Genomic DNA, 21,026 nt, shown 5'->3' on the forward strand with positions numbered 1-21,026 from the left:
GAGTTCAGACGTGTGCTCTTCCGATCTTTAGATTTGGCCATAGAATTCGAAAATTCTCAGGAAAAAAGCAACAGAAGCATTTCTGCACTCTAGTTCTGAATAAATGATAACATTTTGCACAATCCTTATTACTCAAATTATATGAGAAGAGCATATTCGTCAAAATCAGTCCTTTAACTTTTTGCTACTATTGTAGGGACTCTTTTGTCCTGCATCTCTCTCCGTCTTTCTCTACAATTACGTATAAATTGATGTATTCATATGTATTAATTTTCTCAATTTCCCGTGCACCATAAACCCCCAAACCGTCAGTCAATTGTCACGCAGTAACTTTAACAAGATCCGGCTGTATTATGTATGTATGTTACATTACCTCCTTGAGGCGGGACGGCTCGCTCGGGTGGGCGATCAGGGCGATGCCGTTGCAGACGACGGCGATGTCCTCGACGAATACGCAGAGCGGCGAGTTCTCGTCGGGCGGCATCTCGACGACGTCGATGTCGAGCTCGCGCAGGAGCTGCGCCAGGGCCAGGTGCTGCGTCCTGGCCTCGTCCAGCGTCACCTCGCCCCGCGTGCGCAGCGACAGCGGGATCCGGCAGAGGATCGCGTGCGTGTACCGGTGCAGCGGCATGCCCGAGGAGTCTGCGTTTCACTCCGCGCCGACGAGGAGACGACGAGCAGAGGCAAAGCACAGCACAACACACCCACACACACACACACACACGTAGACGCACGTCGCGCGCCGCGGCGGGGCCCCGGGATTTGACGTTCGAGGAGAGCAACGCGAAACGTGGAGTCGACGACGGAGGAGAAGCGGGCCTGCCAGCCACTGCCAGCCCTGCGAGCCGCTAGGAAATCTAGGAATTTCCGCCGCGCGGAAGAGCAATGCGCGCGGTCGCTAGGAAGTTCTCGCTTCGAATCCAGGCGGGGGGGAGGGGGGGAGAGGAGGGCCTCGTTTGTAACTATTTTCTCGCGTGCGATCCGAAATGAGAGTACAATTCTGACAATAGCGGCGTAAATTGATTTATGGAGCGCGTTCACGAGGGTCGAGGAGATGTGACACTGATTTTTCTCTCAATTGTTAATTAATGTTAACAATCGCGCGCCGTAATAGCTGTTGACAAGTGGGAGACGGGAAATAAAACTTGAGCTGATGTGCAACCCGTATGGGAGTGTGTAATGTATATGGTAATATGTGCGTATAAATATGTGCGAGGCATACATTAGTCGTACCAGTCATGGACACATCGGTTGCGACACTCTCTTTTTTATAGGTTTCAAAACGCACTAATTAATATTTTTGCAAATGCGGACCACGATCGGTGTTACACTGTCTCTGGACTGAAGATAGTAAACATCGCGGTTCGCATTTGCAAAATATTAGTTATCTATAAAGTGTACATTATGTACATTAAATACATATTAGAAACCTATAAAAAAAAAGGGTGTCGCAACCGGCGTGTCCACGGCTTGTACGTTACAAGGCTCGCACGAGGGATAACGTATGCTAATAAGCGCTAATTACGCCCTGGCATGAATATATTCTCGTGAGCCTCGGGAAATCGTCGGTGACCGGGCGAGCATGTTGGGGCAGGCGGTGTCGAGAGTTAGCGAGGTTAGAATACGCGTTTCTTGGGAGCTCCGAAAATCGTCGGGGTCAACAGGCGGTCATAACGGCGAGAAAGTACGAGCGGCGGTAACTTCGGGGGGATGGGGAGGGGGTGGGCCGAGGGGGGACTGCCGCGACGTGCCTGTACCGCGCGCGCCGGACTGGCAGCTCCCTATTTCGACGACCTCCTCGCTCAACGTGCGCCCTCGATGTCCTCTGATATTTTTCGAAGCTCTCGGATGCCGCGCGACGTATATATACATGCATCTACGACACGCGCCCGCCGTTCTACCGAGGCCGCCTACCACGACATGATCCCCGGATAACCTCGACGATTTTTCGAAGCTCTCGGGACTCGAAGGACATACCGTACGACGCGTGTATACGTATTTACGACATTTCGTACGACGCGCGTCGCCATCTCCCGAGAGAGTCACACCTCCCACCTCGACATGCTCCCCGCGTAACTCCGACGATCTTTCGAAGCTTTCGAGAGACGCATTATATCTTTCCGGCTCGCGGCTCGCGTCACTTTTTCTCCGTTCATGTTCCTCGAATAATTTTTGCGCACGCAGGACGCGGTAATTTTATTCTGCATGAGAATTAAAAGAATATTGCGTTAGTTAATTAACTTTTCCATCTAATATTGGTATTAATTAAGAACAAACATATTTTATAACGAGTTCCAATTGTACGTATTGTATTTTCCAATTTTCCTACTTCCACACGGACATTTGATTTCAGAGAATCGAGGTAATCTAACTGTATAATTATATGTACTAGATTAATTTTAATTAGATAATTTTAATCGATTAATTTATTGACCGGCGGAAACGTTTGCTTGCGAAATTTCCAGCTATTAATTCATTGGCTGATCTTTAAATGAATTTAATTCTATGCGTCAAAAAATAAAAACCTCTTCACATTCACGCGATACGACATGTGTGCTAACTTGATAAGTTAATTGCCTTAATTATGTTAATCAAATCAGAGCTTTATAATATTCTAATTTTGCGGATCTTTTTTTAAAGGAGCTGATGATTCATATAAACGATCATTATAGATGCTTTCAAAATGCTGGCCAGCGCGCAATGGAGAGGGAAGGAGGTCAAGGATCGCCCCTCTTCAATCAAGCACAATTACGTTAATTTACAGTACGAGATCAATTAGGTACGCTTCCATCCGTGCATGCGAATTCGTGCGCCTCGACGATTACGTCAGGTTGCAATTTATATAGCGTTAAAACGACCTTCGTATAATTAATTCAATCTTATTGGCATTATTTTTTAATAGTTATATTTATATATGTATACGTACATACATATTTTTTCTCGATTCTCATTAAAAATGTGCGTTTCGAGAAACAGTATCCGTAAATCTTCCAATTAATATATGTTATGTGTTATATGTCACTATATAGCTCGCATGATAAAAGAGGATAGCAAACTCGGCTAACCAAGCTGGCGCACCCTAACCTCAAAAGTCGACTCGACCCGCTCGACCGCTTCGTGGGCGTCCGGCCTTTACCGCGCGCGGCCACCGCGGGCAATGAAGCTTCATTCGCGCACTCGTTAACATCGCAATGACGTGAGAGATGCTCGTGGGGTCGAGCGCGTGAGATGACCCGCCGCGCGTAAGTCCGTTCGTCGTTTCCAGCATGACGGCGGGAATGAACCTGTCGAACGAAGCTCGTCGCCGTGGCTGACGCTCGACACCGGGAGACGACGCTGTGGGAGGCAACGCGTACAATAAGATGCGACCGTGTCGCGCGCCGTTAAAATAATGCGCCTCAAATTCGTCCGGGCGCTCCTGGTCCTCGCGCTCCTCGGCAACATCATCGTCTGGCACAGCCTATGGCGGCTGTTCGCGGCGCAGAACACCCTGGGCCTGCTGACGCCGAGCGCCGCGACGAGCGAGCCGCCGCAGAAGCTCCACCGTCGCCTGGCCCGGCTGGTCACCATCGTCATCCGGCAGTTCGAGAACTTCGAAAACGATGTGGCGTCCATGGTGGAGTCAGTTTTGAGCTCCTTCCCCGAGATACCCGTCTTGATAGTCTGCGATGAGCTGCCGTACCCGCCGCTGGAGCTGGACTTCGCCAACGAGAGCATGAGGAACGTCAAGCTGATCAGCCTGCGGCCCGAGTTCAACAAGTCCGTCGAGGAGAGGAATCCGCTCTTCTACATACGCACCAAGTTCGTTCTGTTCCTGCCGGACGCAACGAGACTGTCGACTAAGCAAGTTGTACAGGTAGAGATCCTTCTCGTTTGCGGATACGTGAGAAAATGCGTTGCATGTAATATTCATTGGTTCCCTTAATGTACGTCTTGCAGGAGGCTGTCACGCAGGTGTCAAATCTGGGGATAGTTGTTGTACCAGTGGGAAAGATAGTCTTACACTGTCTCGAGTTGGATTTAAAAGTGAGAGAGTGGAGTTTGAGGATAGCGCGAGTTACGGCAACGGAATGTGACAGTGTAATGGGCAAACATGTAACTATGCTCGAGGCCAAGATATTGAGAAGACTGTCGGATCCATTCCTGCTACCCTTCACAGACGCGCTGTACATTCAAACAACAGCTATTGGTGCAAAGGTAATCCATTTTGTCTAATTTAAGATAATTATTTATCTTCTGTTTTATTTCACAAATATAATTTATTGATCTGTCTTTGTGTGACATTGAATGCGATTCTGCTATTTGTATTCAATTGGATTTATGTAATTAAATATGTAATCGTTAATATTTACACGCAAGGATTTTGTGATTAATTTGTGAATATTTGATCTTCAGTTGTGTTCTCGTGTCAGTGAACAAATAAATTTGTGTAGAAATTTTTGTTTTTAAATCTTTTAATTTGGTAAGTACTTTTTTTTATTTATTATGTATTTCCTTTAAGAATTATTGTTTCCGTTATTCGTTTTTTCGCGTCAGAAAGAGATTCAAATTTATCTTAGAATGAATATTTATAATAAAACAAATGTATATATCTATTGAAACACAACGTGTTGTTAGGTACATATACTGAAAAGCTATCAATTCAATGAGGGAAAGCCGTTGTACAGAAACCAACAGGCGCAGTCGAGGGTGCAGCAACTGTATCGCACGCGGGAGCGATTGATGTTCGAGAAATTGGGGATAAAGAGGGTCACGAGGGCTTCCGGCGCCGTGGAGTGGTACGGCTGCTCGCGGGAGACCGCGAGGTGTTTCGGCTCGGTGATAAACGGCGTGCCGTCGTATCTCTACCAGCATCGATACACGCCGCCCTGTTGCCTGGCCGGCTTGCGGAAGGTCACCCATCACGTTATCGACAAGCTCGAGGAGGTGGGCATACGATTCTGGCTGGAGGGCCAGTCGCTGCTGGGCGCGATGAGGCACGGCGACATTCTACCGTGGGATCACGAGGTGCAAATCGGGGTGAACCGCGACGATCTCGCGAGATCGCCGTGGCTGATCAGGGCCAGGAGCAAGCCGGTCGTGGACGACGACGGCTTCATATGGGAGAAGGCGACCGAGGGCGAGTTCTTCAAGGTACAGTACTCCAGGATCAATCGCTTGCATGTGAATCTGCTGCCGTTCTTCGCGCGCAACGGATCCATGGTCAAGGACGCGTGGTTCCTGAAGAACCGGGACTTCCCCGAGCACTTCCTCCATCCGATGTCGAGCATCGAGTTCGCCGGTAGACAAGTGCCATGTCCAAATAACATTAGAGACTTCCTAGAGCTTAAATACTATAAGGGAGTGATAGAGAATCCGGAGTTACCTGGTAGATTTGTCTTTGATTAGTCCCGATTAATAGTCGTGCGAGATTAATCGCGATAGCGATTTATAACACGGCGTATTGTTGCCCGATTTTAATCGGGAAGCTCGGAAAAATCGGTGCTCCAAGTGTCAAGTTCGCGTTTATTTATCGCTATCGTAATCGATAACTGTACCGAAACATTACACACGTATCTAACGATACTAGAAATTATATCTATGCATGAAGAAACGTTAATATCCAAGTAAAAATTACAATTTGACAATGTCTCTCATCTACGGAGATGACTTGCGAAACATTTCTATTTGCCTTATTCGGACCCTACTTTAGTAAGAGATAATGACAAATAATTGTTATCGAATGTTATCTACATCTTTGAACAACTCGGCTTGTAATATTAAAAGTCACAAACTTCTTTCTTGCATGAATTTGACCTATTAATACATCGTGCCAAATAAATTTAGTATTTTTAACTAGATTTGTAGATTATAGATGTTGACCACATTTTTCAACACATTTTTATTGTACACTAACTTTTTTTTTTCTAGATTTATTATTGTTTATTAGTGGGTACTACAGTACTGGAGTATATTAGAGATTTAATATGAATAATATTAAAAAATATTTAATATGAAAAATATTAAAAAAAGAGACATCTTATTAATATTTAAAAATATTTTATTTGTGAGATAGAAGCATTTAATGATGTATCTTGAACTATAAAACGTGAAAAATATTTCATAAATATTTATATAGTAGAAATTTGATTGTTCAAGTTTTGCAATCAAAATCGTAACTTTTTAAAGAGAACGGAAAAGCGTTCAAAAATAAAAGTTATGTCTGTTTAAAAAATTATGACATTACGTTTAAAACGTTTGTATAAATCATATATATTTTATCTGAATTATATTTTTAATTGAAATCGATTTATTTAATTTCGTTGTATCAAGCGGTGAGTTGCTCCACTTCTCTTATTATTCCATTTGTTACAACGGTGTTTTTTTTTCCGGCAATAAGAGTTCAGGTACATAAACTACTTCGTAGAACTATTTGATCTCTCTATTGCATAATTATAGTGCCAATTTATTTGTAAAAATATAGATATGTATATGTATCCGTCTGTTATAGCAAATATTAAATAAAGCACTGTTGTTTACAAAAGGTTGACATCCCTGTTCTCATTCGTTCAGTTTTTAAGTGACTGTTCTCACGTCTTTAGGCGGAGTCAGTACCGGCGGCTCTCGCACGAAGCTGAGCAACTTTTCCAATTTCATAGATTCTAATTCCGCGTGCGACAAGTGCATTTGCTTCTTCGTTGGTTTCACCTTTATCCGTAAATTTGGCGACAATTTCAGCGTATTCACGGTACCTCTGCGAAATTAGATGTCAAATGAGCGAATTAAAAATTACACGAGTTACTTTAAAATTGTACAAGCTTTCTTTTCATTAAAAATGTAGACAATATTGCTCACTTGTCATCGCCGACTAATATAAACGGCAAGGCGCGATTGAAGGCTAATCGGGTTAATTTGCTTCTTCGTTTACTGACGACTTGTTGACTGCAGATCGGCCTGTACTTGTTAACATTCAAGTCGAACACTGTAACTTTGCCATCGTTTGACACGCAAGCCAGCACCGTGGAGCTGTACGGTGCCCATTGAACGTCCCCGATCGGAACACCCAGATCGAACATGAACAAAGGTTCTCTGTGTGCAGTATTACGTGTAATTATTGTTTATTGTAATGAGACTTGTGCAATTATGGAACTTGTGTAACTTACGATCTTTCGTCTTCCCAGATCTTGATCCGCCAGTCGCTTGAACAGCTGGCGAAGATGCTGGAGTTGTACTTGTTGAAAACTATCCGATACACCGGCATGGTATGCGCCTCGTGATACGTCCTCATGTAAATACTGCTGTACGCTGTATTGCATTTGTACATGGTGCCCTCCTCCGTGCCCACCAGGAAAACATTCTGATCGGCGGGATGGAATGCGATGCACGTTCCGCAGCCTGGATTGAAAAAAAAAACGGTTTGCATAATCGTCACGAGACGACGACGACGATCTTCGATTTCCCTTTATTATTTGCCTGGCGTTACCTTTCAGCGTGATCATCGTGCCATCTGGTCCCGGTATAGGTGGCCGGTCCAGGAATAACGTCATAACGGTGGTCAGGCCGAGATCGTTCTGGTTTAACACCCAGTGATTTATTTTACCGTCGATACTGACGCTGAAGAACGCCAGGTTTCCCTCCTCTGTGTCAGGCGCCCAACGAATCTGTAATCGGTATATATATATTTTTTCAATTACATTGAAAATTTCTTATGGGAATTTTTTCGGTATAATTTTTGTCATAAAGTATTAAAGTTAAAGAATTCAACGGACCTCCCATACTAACCCTCCATGCTTCTGCACAACGTCGTTGCTTTTGTATTGCGGTGTGGACGACGGTAACATTACGTTATAAACCGCCACAGCTCCGTCCATGGTACCTTTAGTTAATTAATATACAATAATAACTACCATTTTAGAAAATAGATTGCAAACTAATGCAAATATTTCACTTTAAGATTTTCAGTGAAAACGTTTATACTTCTAAATGAATTTCTATATAGTGCAATTAAATATTTGAAATAGTATTATTTAATAGTATTATTATATACCGATAACTAAAAGATGAGGATGTTGGGCGTTAAAGTCTAGGCACATCACGGGAGATTCTGTCGGACAAATCCATTCCGGATACGACGGATTCTTCAAACTGAATAAGCACACCGTGCCATTTGCTATTGGACTGTTAAATGACACTGGAATACATACATTACAGTTCTCGTTTACAGCCTGAACATTAGAAGGATTGAAAATACGTGTGTTATACTAACGTGATCCAAAGGCGACTGCAAAGAGATCGTAATATCTGCTGTTGAAGCATATGTCCGTGATGTCATGTTTCTTAGTCTTTTCGTAAGAAAATTTCCACAAAGGTAATAAGGAGCCTTCGCCTTCCTTGAATTCGTCGCTCGGATCGTCCCAGTATCTATAATCTAATAACAATTGAGGAAATATATTGAGACTGAGATTTCATCGAACAAAGAGTCAGGAGACCCACCTTGCGATATATCGTCGAAAATGTTTTGGTTCACCATTCGCTCTAATGTCTTTGCAGCTTGTAACATTCTGTTTGTCATCGCTGTAGATTCTATCTGAGCCTTCTTCTTCACGTCTTCTTTCTTTGGCGGTGCCAACGGTGCCTTCTTCTCCTTCTCCTTCTCGCGTTGTTGTTGAGCATAGTCTTCCTGTCAGCAAAATAAAGAAATTGAGACTTGTATAATATTTTTTATTTGACTGAGACTTGTAGAATATTTCTCTACTTATGTGTCTCTTACAATTAAACATAAATGTTACGTATTTATATATATATATATATATATATATATATATATATATGTAAAATAATATATTTATACAAATATATTATTTTGCAACATCCTGAATATAATATGAAATGGATTTATAATGTTCTGTCGAACACGTAAATTATTTATAATTAGAAGAGAACTTCTTGTACCTGATATTCGTCAAAGATGGTCCATTGAAAGACATCGGCATTGAAAGTCGCGGTAGGCGGAGGTATAGTTTGTGTGCTCATGTCCTGTAAAATATATTTATTTTCTGATTTATATCTATATTTGATTTATTTTCTGTATCTAAGCAAAAGCTTTATAATGCTTAAATATGTATATCTGATACATAGCAAAAAATATAATATACATGCCCTCATAGGATTATCATATGTCAATGCCGCTCTCTCACAGAAGTTGAATTGATTAGGTATTTTCTTGGGCTTTGCTTTTTCTATTTCATCTTCCTCAGGCTCCGGCTCGGCTTCCAACTCGTGTTCACGTTCAGCCTCGGCTAGCGCCTCCACCGTTTTATCTATTTCCTCTACTGTTCTTATGGAATATGCGTGATTTATATTTTTATTTAAAAAAAAAATATACGCGAGAATGTCAAATGCGTGATTTGTTAAGTCATATATATATAACTGGCATTGTCTTCTATACCTACCTTCTTCCTCTTCTTCATATTCTGCCTCTTCCTCCGCTTTATCACGTTTTAATTTCTCATCCGTCTCCTCCTCGACTGCATGTGAAATTACATTCGTGTGATTACATAATTATTTCATTTAATTGTATATAAATTATTGCAGTAAACAAAACAAGACTTTTACCAATTCTTCCTCCTGCCAATTGCACTTTGGCTTCTTCGGAATCTTTGTGCAGTACAGTGCCGGCTATATTCAGAAGAGTTACCAAATGCGGTGGAGGAGGCAGTTTTATAAATTGACGCTGTTTCCACGACCATTCGATTAAGGAGTCTGGTATCCTGGTATTATGTATGGTTAGCACTCTGGCGAGTTCCTCTTGTAATTCCTGGGACAATAATTACAGATATAGGACTATCCAAGAGAAAAGTCGAGAGAGAACGTTAAACGTACTGCTTCCGTTAACGTCAATTGATCTTCTGGTCGCAACAAAACCTTTCCTCGCATCCAATCCATGTCACCAGCGCCCAAATCTTGTCGCGATACATGACTCTTCGCTAAAGATAAATGCTATAAAATTTTGATTTTTTTAAATTTCTCCAATATGATTTCTCCAAATGATGATGATTACTGATTTTTATTAATAATGTTATAATGATAATATGTACCTCTTTACTTGTCTCTGACATTTTGGAGGGCATCTTTTTAGGTATTGTCGGTGCCATTGTTTTTTTTTTTAATATACCACAGCAACTGCAACAGTCTCTGGCAATTCAGCTGAAACTGGAAATTACCTCTCTCTTGGTGTTTTGTTATAAATATGAATATTGCATTCAATTATATGTTCTTTAATATACAATGCGACTTACTATTAACGATGAGGAAGAGCAAACTCTATCCTGCCTGGCGCTGTTCTATTTGTTCCAATCAGAGTGAAATTTTATTTCTATATTTCTATTTTACAACTCAAGAATATTGTTTTTCAATGATTTGTAAATATGTTATGATAAAATAAAGATATAACAGAGATAAAAACTCTAAATACTCTTTTCTCGTGTATCGCTCAACACTGAGAAGTCTGTTACAGTCTCCTAGGATACGCCAGACCTTGATGGCAATGTCAATCTGTATATGATTTTAATTCGATGTTGCCATGCTCTAATTCTCAGATATCGAATCTCTCTTCACTTGACAATTTATGAGTAAATTTACAGCTGTTTTACATTTTTGTATTTAATATATAGAAATTATGATATATATATATATAATTTTACAACTCTGTATTTAATACACGTGTTACATGTCGTATAGTGACATGTAACAGTTCGGTGTAGCTGGTAAAGTTGCCAAGGATATAAAACGCTCGAAATTTGCATAATTCAGTTCGTACGCGATATTTCGAACACTGTCACGCTAGTTCCTTTCTGTCGCGACATCGGGGACGACTTTGGACAAGCATGCTTTTCTCTTTGGGGTTATCCTATGGAGAAAATCAATAATGGACTATACCACGTATGATGTGAGCACTCCAACAAGTTGCAGGACAATTATCGCATAGAATTGTACGAATATCATTCGTTAGAGTCTGTAAACCATTAGTTTATAACAATTTTCATAACAGGGATGTTATATGTATGCTGTTAAGTTCCGAAAATTCCAATATGATACAGAAAAACTGTGTGACATATGTTCAACCTCTCTTATCACTTGCCTGAGTACCAGCATTTGTTAACAGTACAGTGGTGTTGTCAATTGTAATGTGTGTTTCAGGTTTAAGACGTTTCAGTTTTTATGTTGGTTTTTTTTAAATATTTGGTAAGCTGCAAAATAAATAATGCAAACACATTTCTTTCTGTTTCAGATAAATTAACGATCAGAGGAGCTTCTATATTTCCAAATGTTTTGAATCATGGAAGATAGCGGTATTGACAGTGATCCCAAAGCCGTTAACCACGTTGAGGATGAGAGACTCTTCTTGGTAAATACCCATCTTGATAAACAGATTGACAGATGAGACACTTTTGTCATTAGACTTGTCTGACAGAGGAATCTGTAATTGTGACGTTATAATATATAAGAGATTTAAATAATGATTTATGTATTCAAATCAGTAATTGTTTAATGGTATAAAAATATCTTAATCTTTTGTAGGGCAGTGATAGCAGTTGTAGCAGCAACCACACGCAGGTTCCTCAACGGAGCACAACGAAACAGTTGCAAAAGAAACTGGGTACTGAAACAATCTATTGGCTTCTTCATTATCATTTTTATTTCAACGTTGCCTTTGATTACTGTGACTTATGTGTTGTGCTACTCGTAATTATGCATGTAATAATATTGCTCTGCAGAGACACGCATCGAACAGGCAAAACGAATTCAACGCAACTCGGATTACATAAAACTTCCAAAGTACGACAATGAAAATGCAAGCAGTTCTGCCGGGTTGATATCAATTCAGAGATTGCCTATACCACATAAAAATAAGGAGCACCTGCCTCTAGTCGAATACTGGCACAGCGAAAGTGAAAGGTATGAAACGATCGTAAATACATAAAGAATTGCCAGATGATATCGACACGTATCGACGGAAAATCTCTGTACGTGATCAAGTTTTAATCGATGCGTTTAATTAATTCGTTAATCGTTCCGTTTACTGTGTGACCGTAGTGAGGACGAAATGACTCTCTTTCCGGCGAAATCGAAGGATTCCTCGAAGCACAAACAGGATCTCACAGACACGTTCAGCATCGGGGAATTGAGCGACGAGAGCGAGGACTCCTTGAACCTGGACCCGGCGCAACCGCCGCATCCCTTCATGCGTACTTACGTACCTTCCGGGTGTTTCGCTTGCCATTGCCACATATTGTAATGTAATATAGTTTGCACACACTGGACTGATCGCATTTTTTCAAACTGATTGACACTTAAGTATCAAGTATGCCATTGAAAGCATTTACATATTGTATTTTTACCGAGTTACGTTTCTTCCAAGTTTATCTTAAGATATGTCAGTTTGTTGTATCATATTGAATCATCATTGTTTTACAGAGAACGCGCTTAAATTATTAAAATTATTTTACTAAATCGTTGTCTACTGATTGTTTTTTTTCGTCGTTGTTATTCAGTGCTCGAGAACCATCTTGTGAAGAAGCACGGTTGCGACGTTTGCGAGCAAAGGGATTAATCGGTTCAATGAATGCAACAATTCATTGGGGACGACGCTTTCTTCTTCGTGACCGATGCAATTATTGTTAAGGATATTATTCAAACGGCATTTCTCAACGTTCACTAGCCATCGGTAACGCTCGCAATACCTATTTTGTATGATATCGCAGCAGGTAATATCTGTTGGGCATTGTGCCACGTATTGTTCAACGTATTATTGCATTTCGATTGAATTGGCGAATTAATCAAAGAAGCATCAACTTAATCTGTCCTTTATTTTCATTTAAACAATATTTTATGCGCGGCAATAATTCCGATCGAGGAAATAAATTGTAAAAAAAATATTCACTTATATTCAGTATTTGCTTAGATAAAGACTTTTTTTACTTTTGTTTATTAAATCGTACACGGAGAGAATTTTATTTTAAAATTTACTCTGAAAATCATGTTAATCGTAGGACAACATAGTATTACGATGAATTTTATATGATTTTCACTATTTTTTTAAATATATACTACAACAAATTTATTGTAGTGTACAGTAAAATTTGTCGAAATACTATGTTGTCCCATGATTAACAAAATTTTCAGGGTAAATTTTAAAATGTTCTTCGTATAAGAAATTTAATTTTTACAATATATTAATTGCAGTTATATTAATTATAATTTTTTTTATATGATAATTTTCTTCGTAATTATAATTTTTTCTATATGATAAGTTTCTTCGTAATAATATTTTAAATTTATGTTTTTAGAATATATTAAATATATCACAAAGAACATTCTTTTTTTTTTTCGTAAAATCGCTCTCTTTGATTATTTTGCGCAATGCTGCATTACGAAAAAGACCGGCACACAGGTGGATTTTGAAAGATCGCCAACACCCGTGGAAATTATAAGTTTGTCGTGCGTTACACTTTTATTAGATTGCAATGTACGTGAGCGGGATTTGTGGCGTATCGAACGGACGCTCCGTCGCGAAGCGCAATACAGGAAGACGTTCCGTGCGCGAGGGCAAGGAAAAAATGACGGTAATTATGCGCTACAATTGAACGTGGATGAGCGCGCGCAACCGATCTTTTTCTATACAATCCTGGAAATTGTGCGGGGGGACGATTCTTTGGCAATCCCGATTGCTAAATGTCGATGTGACCTTGCATTGATTTCCAAACTGTAAGGAAATTAGCAATTCCACCGACGAAGATCTTCGAGTAATTGAAGATTTCCTTTGTTGCAGATTAAGTAATTCTCGGCAAAAGGTCATTGCTTCATTTTACCTCGAGCACCAGCACAACTCTCTCTCTCTTTGCATCTCTCCTTGCGCAGCACGCTATCACCTGTTTATTACAATTTATCTGTTTAATGATGTAAGTTTATTTATTTCTTTTTTGAACATAGAATCTTTATTCTTCCCTTCGCGAATTTGAACTCCTCTGAGATACTGACGTAAAGTGCCGCGGAAGAAATTTTCACACGGTCCACGTGTGTACCGACAATTCAAGAGAATGGAAAGAAAGTCCTGTTTCTCGGCGGGGCCCTTAAAAACCTGACCGTGCTAAAGGCACGCCTATAAGCGCGCCGTTGCGTAAATCATAGCTTTTCGCCGGCGTGTGTAAAATCGCCGGTGCGAGCGAAACAATGCCGCGCACGCTTAAGAGAACTTTTCTAGGCACGCACAATGTGCGCCAGATCGCAACGGCGAGATACCGCGTGCGGAGAATACTCGGGAGGACGCCCGCTGTAAAACGTGCCCCGAACGCGCTCTTACGTTACGGCATCCCGGGTGAAACGGCCTTTTTTTCGCTGCCTGATCTCGATCGCACGATATATGAAACGCACATTGCGTATGCATTTCTTCCAGCCGTATAGGAGTGTTCGAGCAGCCGGGATCTTTTCAGCCGCTCACCGAATTCTAAAAATTTTCCTTCGTTTAGCTTCGAACGGATATATTACTTCATCAATATAACAATTCAATAGACGTCTTTCTTTTACGTATTTCTGTATCGACTACATTGTTATAGTTGTTAGAAGATTGATATCAATTTATCATATATCGAATATTTTAACTAATATTCGATATATGATAAATTGATAATTTTAACGGATATTTTATTCTATGAAATTTCCTGTTTTTTGATTTTGCCAATATCTACTGTAATTTGCTAATGCTTAAAGCGACTTTTAAAAAAATGTGGGAAAACACGCAAGTGATTCAAGCACATTCTTGTAAATCTGTTTCACGGTGCTTATTATTGTCTACGTTGTAATGAGATTTTTATGTAATTTTTATTTTAATCAAGTTATTTTTGCGTGCACAATAATTAAACCGGAATTAATCTCAAAGTTATTATCTCTTTAAATGAACTAAATTAATTTTCTCTCGGCATCGTGATCGTAATATTTCCTTTCAAAAATGAAATTAAGAATATAATGTCGAGAGATTCTAAAAATACTAAAATTAGAAAATATAATTTTCTAACGTATACCGCAAGTGTGTGAATAAAATTCGCTGGAACTTCTCTGTGAATTAAAATAAAGATTATGCATAAAATGAAACCAATACGTGTTCTCCGATCTTTGTTGTCGTTTTAAGTTATTATTGCAAAATTACTGTCACGTTTGTAATATTTTAAATATCGTCGCCGACCGCACGTGAGGCGTAATGAATATATTTTCCATCAAAGGACTCCTTCCGATCGCAAACGCGAACACGAAAGCGCAGCGTCGTGCTGGTAGCGCGATAGCGTTCTAATTAATGGCCCGTGCGTCTGAAATTTATTCCACCTCTCCGGTGCGGTATTCCGCGGCGAACTCGATTTTTAATTAAGTCCCTCTCGGCGGGCGTAGGTACGCGCATTGACAAACTGCCGCGCCGTCGCGCCGCCACCGGGGTTCGGCTCGCCTGCACGTGAATAAACGTACGTTGCGTTAAATTCCGCGTGACCGCATGATGCATCGCGTATGTGTATGAATACTTAGCCGCACGTATACGCGCTCTCGTATATTACGCGCGTCTTACGCAGCGGTCCCGAGGCATTCCCGGGGCATCTTCCCTTCCTGGATGAATGCGAGATTAATTTATTCCTCTCGCGGAGAGGAGCTCCTCGGCGACCGCGATAAAAATTTCTCGGTGACGTTTTTTCGTTTCGCTTAAATATTTCCCGCGCGCCTCTCTGTTGGAGCAACAATTTGACATTTGAAATTGGCTGGAATGCGATATTCCTGTTATCTCGTGTGTTGCTTGATGTAATCGTGGTGGAAAGTAAAAATTGGAGCGTACCCAAGCAGAACAATAGGACACGATAACGTCAAAGTGACATTAAAATGAATCGTGACTCATGGAAAAATAACTTAATAATAAGTATTAATAATCATTTTGAAATCATTCTGATGCCATTTTGATATCATCATGATTTTTTGTTCTGTTTGAGAGACAGAGTGAGAGAAAGAAAGAAAGAGAGAGAGAGAGAGAGAGAGAGAGAGAGGGAGAGAGGGAGGCAGTGAAGTTGGAACACCCTGTGTAACATTGCAAAGGGTATGCACCGCCAACGCCGATCGTAAATCGAGCGAGACTTATGGCATATTTTGTAATCAATTTGATGCAATAAATTTCGCTCTCCCGACGAGAGCGCGCGGTAACCAGTAATGTGAGCGCAGCTAATGTCTTTCCATTTATTCGCTCTCGACGGAAGGCGATGCTTCCATTCGAACTTCCAGCACTCGGAATGTTTATATTCATTTCTGCGTTGCATACCCACGTGGTGATCCCGATATCTCTGTGATGAACCTAGCATCCCCATCACTAAAAAAAAGTTCGCGATTAGAGCATATAAATTAGCAAGCAATAAATGAGCATTTTAATTATGGTATATAGTCGAATTTTTTTTTTAGTAGTGATGTCGAGTGATGTGTGCTATAATATTCACAGAGGTACAGATACTGAAAATTGTCAATTTGATCACGAACGACATCCGTGTCTGTAAATTTAGAAATTTAATAATTCCGCTAAATTTATAATCTTATATATATTATTTATATTCCTATTTTTGTTGAAAACCGAGATTTCCAACCATTTCTCATGATTACAGATCTAATAGAGGCTAATTTATGAGCTCTTAATAAATGAGCATTTTAATTATGGTATATAGTCGAATTTTTTTTTAGTAGTGATCGAGTGTGCTATAAGATTCACAGAGGTGCAGATTCCGAAAATTGTCAATTTGATCACGGACGACATCCGTGTCTGTAAATTTAGAAATTTAATAATTCCGTTAAATTTATAATCATATATATATATATATATATCTTATTTATACTCCTATTCTTGTTGAAAGCCGAGATTTTCCAATCATTTCTTATGATTACAGATCTAATAGAGGCTGATTTATGAGCTCTTATCGATTGAATCTTATCCAATAAAATATTTCTTTTAATCAGCATGGAGAATTGCATTTTGCATCGATTAGAAGCTAATTTATGATTCGAGTTGTTATCGATTAAATCCATTTGATAAAATATTTTTCTAATTAGCATGGAAAATCGCACATTCCTTATTAATTATAGGTTAATTTACGAGTTATTGTTATTAAGATATCAATTGTAATAATTACCAATAAAATAGATTGCTTAATTATGTTCGTAACCATTTTGTGAGATTTACGAGAAAAAGAGAGAATTAAGTTAGCCTTCTAGATTAATCTGAAGAAAAATAGTAAATACTAAATACACTTTCTTTATCTCTTTAGATATCGCAAAAAGAAACGAATAATGCACAACAAGCATTCATTATAGAATTTATTCATTATCTCTATCAAGATTTCCATAAATCTCGCAGAAATCATGAAAAATATGCCGACGGCGCAATATGCGAGTATAGAAATCGTCAAGGTGGAATAATTTTAAGACACCCGCGCGCCTATTCACGCCGGAAGTGCGAGTTGCGACTCGAGGCGAACGTCACGCCGACGCCACTCGACGCCGCCGCGGCGCCATTCGCGATCGAGTCGCGCGATCCAGGTGCATCGACCGCGCGCTGCGTCTTTCATCCTCGGGATGGAAAACCGCAAACCACCTGTCCGCTCGCCGCCGCCGCCGCCGACGACGAAGAGGGTAGAGTCGGGCGGGACGGAGAGGGAAAGAGGAAGAAAGGGAGGCCGATAAGGCAAACGCTGCAGATTAACCGGTCTGTTCGCCGCGTTTACGGCGCGTGTCGAAAATTTTTCCAAGCAGGTAACAAAATCCGCGGGTATCGCGATAGACAGGAGACGATATAGATTCGAGTCTCTCGAGAGGTCCAAACGCGCGCTTTCGCTCGAAATCATCGCGTTTCTTTTAATCTTTCCACGAACGATTCGAGGGGTCGTCAAAAATGTCGATTATGCGGAAATAATTCGGGGCCGGTAGCGGAGGGGAGCGGAATTAGAGGCATTAAAGTAACGCGCGCCGAAGGGCGCCGCGCTTCGATTTTCGCTCGATTGATGCGCCGCGCCACTACGCCAATGCACTTATCGCGTACGCGTAACGGGGCTCGCCTCGCGACAGTCGCGGCACGGTCCGCTGCTCCGCGCACTCGAAACTTCATCGCGCTTCCTGCACCAACGGCTTTTTTCTCCCCAACCGGCCTTAATTGAATCCCGGCAGGCATGTCCTCTCCCTGCGAGGGAGGCGAGCATCCAAGGTTGCTGCACATCTCGCGCGAAATCCCGTTCGCCGCCGCCGCCGTCGCGAATCGATGCGACGCATTCCGAGGGAAGGTGGAATCTCTCGCCATTTTCGATAATGGTTTGGACGCCTCTCTTAATTTTCCGTTCTTAATTTTACGTTTCTGGATCTTATATATTTGGTTGATATATCTATGCGAGATTTGGAAATCTTAGTGTTAGATATTATATTCTCGGGTCTAAAAATTCGCGTGCACCTCAAATAAGGAAATTAATAAAAGAGATGTCAGAAGGTCGAATCGGAAATGTTCATATTAGGAATCTAAATCATATATATTTCCACTTCTAAGTGTCACAATAGGACAAGGAGTAAGTTAAATCGAGATGAGAGTTAAGTCTATATCGGCAAAAGTGGATGCAAAAGAAGCGACAATAAAATAATCGTGCAGCGGGGAACGCGCGCGCGTTTACGCATGCGCGAGCGGGCGGGCGGGCGCGAGATCCGCGCCGCGCGAAGCGAGGTGAAAAGCGCGTGTCCCATGAATGAAATTGGCCGCGGGTCGCCGGACCACGTGACGCCGGCGGGGGGAGTGGTAGACGATCGTAGCGGGACGACGTGGGTGCGCGGCTCACGTGACGATAGACACCGCGGTTTTCACGCGCGCGCGCAATCGCTTCGGTGAACGTTCGGGAGATGTCGCGGCTCGCTCGCGTGACGGCGGCGGTGCGCTCGAAACACCTGACCGCGGTGTAGCAGTGCGGCATGGGCTGGTGTGGCGGGCGCACACTTCTTTCAAAACAGGTAGCACGCGCTACCGGCTGACGGACAGCAGCAGCAGCCGTGTGCAACTCTTCCTTCCCGCCTTCCCACCGTTCTCCACGTGTGTCATCCGCGTCCTCGTCAAGGTAATAACAGTGGACCAGGTCACGTGACACTCCCCGCGATTTAACGCGGCGTGCGCGCGCGGTTAAGTTCACATGGAGCACCGTCGCGGCACAACGTCGACAACGTGTTGCGCGAAGTCGTTCCGAAATCATCGTCCGCGTCGTTGTTCCGTCGCCCGTCCGTCCAGCCGCGAGTCCCTCGGGTGAGGGAACCGCGTGCGCGCGAGTGAAACCCCCGGCCGTGCGCGCGATCCCGCAGATTCGCGGGGGTGAAGAAGATGTGACCGCGCGCGCGCGCGAGACGCGCGGTGACCGCGGACGACGATCATCCGAGTGCGGGGTAGAACGTGTGTGTATGTGTGCTCCGAATGCGCGTTCGCCGAAAAATGACACTCGTCATCGGCCGGACATCGGTGCGGACGGTGTTGCTGACGTCGTTGCTGCCGATTTCCGCGGTGCTGATAGCGCTGGCGCTCGCCGGGGACGTCGCGACCTTGGAGTACGGCAGCGTGGAGCCCCTTCCGGCATCCAGGGAGGAGCGGCCGCGTCCGGATACAGGTGAGAGTCAATAAGTATTTCGCTTCAATTCCGCTCTCGGCGAAATTACCATCGAGATTATTAAATCGGCACATGATGATTGTTTCTATGAGAAAGTATCACACATTCTAATTTCATTGTAACAGTAAAGTGGGACTGAAACATGAGGAAAGTATAACGTATACGAAAGCGCGAGAATAACTTTTACATTTTTTTTTTAATTCTGTAGGTTTTAGTTTTTTTTGCGAGCGTCAAAAATAAAAAAAAATATATATATACATAGTATATAGTATAAATTACGTCGAATTCATTAATGTCTAACAGTTGAAACTCTCAATTTTATTTGAAACATTGATATATGAAATAATAATATAAAATTGTACATTAATTTTGATATTAATTACAAGAGAAGCAACAAGAAAGCAACTTAAAAATTGAAATTTAAAAATCATTAAATTACAAGAAGAATAATTAATTGAGGTCGATAGCAATAATAATACTATTATATTTGCGCAGAAAAATAATTATGATAGTAATTATGAGAGAGGCAACAAGAAAGCAAAATAAAAAAATTAAATTTAAAAGCAATTAAATACACAGGAAGAATAATTAAGCATAAGTCGATAATAATAATAATACTATTGTACCTGGCATAGAAAAATCGTAATGTGTTTTCTCTCCAATCATTCTCGCATTTAGTAAAATAATAGTAATCGGTTTCTCACGGCCGATTATATCTTCTTCACAGTACCTAACGATAGAAAAAGATTGCGTCTATATAAAAATATAATAATACAGAAGGGTGAAAGGAGCATCCACAAGACATTTCACCGTCATTGCATCCTTATCTATCAAGCTCCCCTTCCCTTCGTTCTCGCATGGAGGTGCACACTCTCCGGAGATCATTGCAATGACGGTGAATGCCTGAACTTTGTTGCTCGTCGCAGCTCTGCCGATGAAGAACGACCTTTGCACTCGGTTGCTTCTGTGAAAGTACGCTCGCGCATCCTCTATTCGCTCCGCGGCAATACGTCCCGCAGAATTTGCTGCGCAAACTCCCGTAGATTCGAAAATTTGATTCTCTGAATTCGTATATTTCCGGAAGAACGATCCTGTTGAAGTACTATAACTTGTTTACGTCGAAAAATTTAACGGTTACTCGTTTTTTTTAAATCAAATATCAGGGAATTATGATTATAATTATGATTATATTTATCGTTATTATTTTATTCGTTATAACACAATTTAATAATGTTTCTACACGGAGAGAATTTCCTTTTAAAATTTACCCTGAAAATTTCTTAATCGTGGGACAACATAGTATTTCGACAAATTTTACTGTACATCTACAATAAATTTTACTGTGCATTA

General features: G+C 41.3%; 5 protein-coding genes across 14 annotated transcripts in view; 3 read left to right on the forward strand and 2 right to left on the reverse strand.

The window, feature by feature from the left end:
- Window positions 1-714, reverse strand: part of LOC105455049 (N(G),N(G)-dimethylarginine dimethylaminohydrolase 1) — a 4,015-nt gene extending 3,301 nt beyond the window's left edge. The window contains exon 1 of the mRNA XM_011698089.1: window positions 374-714. Within this exon, the coding sequence (XP_011696391.1) occupies window positions 374-631 (258 nt within the window). The 5' untranslated portion in view covers window positions 632-714. The remainder of the gene's footprint in view (window positions 1-373) is intronic.
- A 267-nt stretch (window positions 715-981) lies between these two features.
- Window positions 982-6,527, forward strand: LOC105455054 (fukutin-related protein). 3 transcript variants are annotated; one of them, XM_011698100.1, is made up of 5 exons: window positions 982-1,195; window positions 2,641-2,779; window positions 3,030-3,856; window positions 3,940-4,197; window positions 4,618-6,527. In XM_011698100.1, exons 3-5 carry the CDS (start codon window positions 3,392-3,394, stop codon window positions 5,386-5,388), a joined length of 1,494 nt encoding a protein of 497 aa, XP_011696402.1. In that variant the 5' UTR covers window positions 982-1,195; window positions 2,641-2,779; window positions 3,030-3,391; the 3' UTR covers window positions 5,389-6,527. The 3 variants fall into 3 exon arrangements, with proteins under 3 accessions (XP_011696402.1, XP_011696403.1, XP_011696405.1); XM_011698101.1 differs by having other exon boundaries at window positions 982-1,188; XM_011698103.1 differs by having other exon boundaries at window positions 982-1,188; window positions 2,673-2,779.
- On the reverse strand, window positions 6,272-10,362 carry LOC105455053 (dynein intermediate chain 2, ciliary). 2 transcript variants are annotated; one of them, XM_011698099.1, is made up of 15 exons: window positions 10,278-10,362; window positions 10,077-10,191; window positions 9,862-9,978; window positions 9,595-9,796; window positions 9,432-9,506; window positions 9,139-9,308; window positions 8,932-9,015; window positions 8,473-8,659; window positions 8,246-8,407; window positions 8,027-8,170; window positions 7,749-7,855; window positions 7,463-7,640; window positions 7,143-7,374; window positions 6,835-7,068; window positions 6,272-6,733 (listed from the first exon to the last, which is right to left on the reverse strand). In XM_011698099.1, exons 2-15 carry the CDS (start codon window positions 10,131-10,133, stop codon window positions 6,556-6,558), a joined length of 2,127 nt encoding a protein of 708 aa, XP_011696401.1. In that variant the 5' UTR covers window positions 10,134-10,191; window positions 10,278-10,362; the 3' UTR covers window positions 6,272-6,555. The 2 variants fall into 2 exon arrangements, with proteins under 2 accessions (XP_011696401.1, XP_011696400.1); XM_011698098.1 differs by having other exon boundaries at window positions 9,139-9,311.
- Window positions 7,629-12,492, forward strand: LOC105455051. 7 transcript variants are annotated; one of them, XM_011698094.1, is made up of 6 exons: window positions 10,904-10,970; window positions 11,030-11,167; window positions 11,270-11,386; window positions 11,560-11,638; window positions 11,757-11,937; window positions 12,076-12,492. In XM_011698094.1, exons 3-6 carry the CDS (start codon window positions 11,318-11,320, stop codon window positions 12,275-12,277), a joined length of 531 nt encoding a protein of 176 aa, XP_011696396.1. In that variant the 5' UTR covers window positions 10,904-10,970; window positions 11,030-11,167; window positions 11,270-11,317; the 3' UTR covers window positions 12,278-12,492. The 7 variants fall into 7 exon arrangements, with proteins under 7 accessions (XP_011696399.1, XP_011696398.1, XP_011696397.1 ...); XM_011698097.1 differs by lacking the exons at window positions 10,904-10,970; window positions 11,030-11,167 and adding an exon at window positions 7,629-7,649; XM_011698096.1 differs by lacking the exons at window positions 10,904-10,970; window positions 11,030-11,167 and adding an exon at window positions 10,536-10,610.
- Window positions 12,493-19,396: 6,904 nt separating this feature from the next.
- Window positions 19,397-21,026, forward strand: part of LOC105455057 (mucin-19) — a 190,701-nt gene continuing 189,071 nt past the window's right edge. Inside the window, exon 1 of the mRNA XM_011698105.1 lies at window positions 19,397-19,676. Coding sequence (XP_011696407.1) covers window positions 19,487-19,676 — 190 coding nt within the window. The 5' untranslated portion in view covers window positions 19,397-19,486. The remainder of the gene's footprint in view (window positions 19,677-21,026) is intronic.

Source organism: Wasmannia auropunctata, unplaced genomic scaffold (genome assembly GCF_000956235.1).
Source record: "Wasmannia auropunctata unplaced genomic scaffold, wasmannia.A_1.0 LD335957.1, whole genome shotgun sequence".
NCBI lineage: Eukaryota > Metazoa > Arthropoda > Insecta > Hymenoptera > Formicidae > Wasmannia > Wasmannia auropunctata.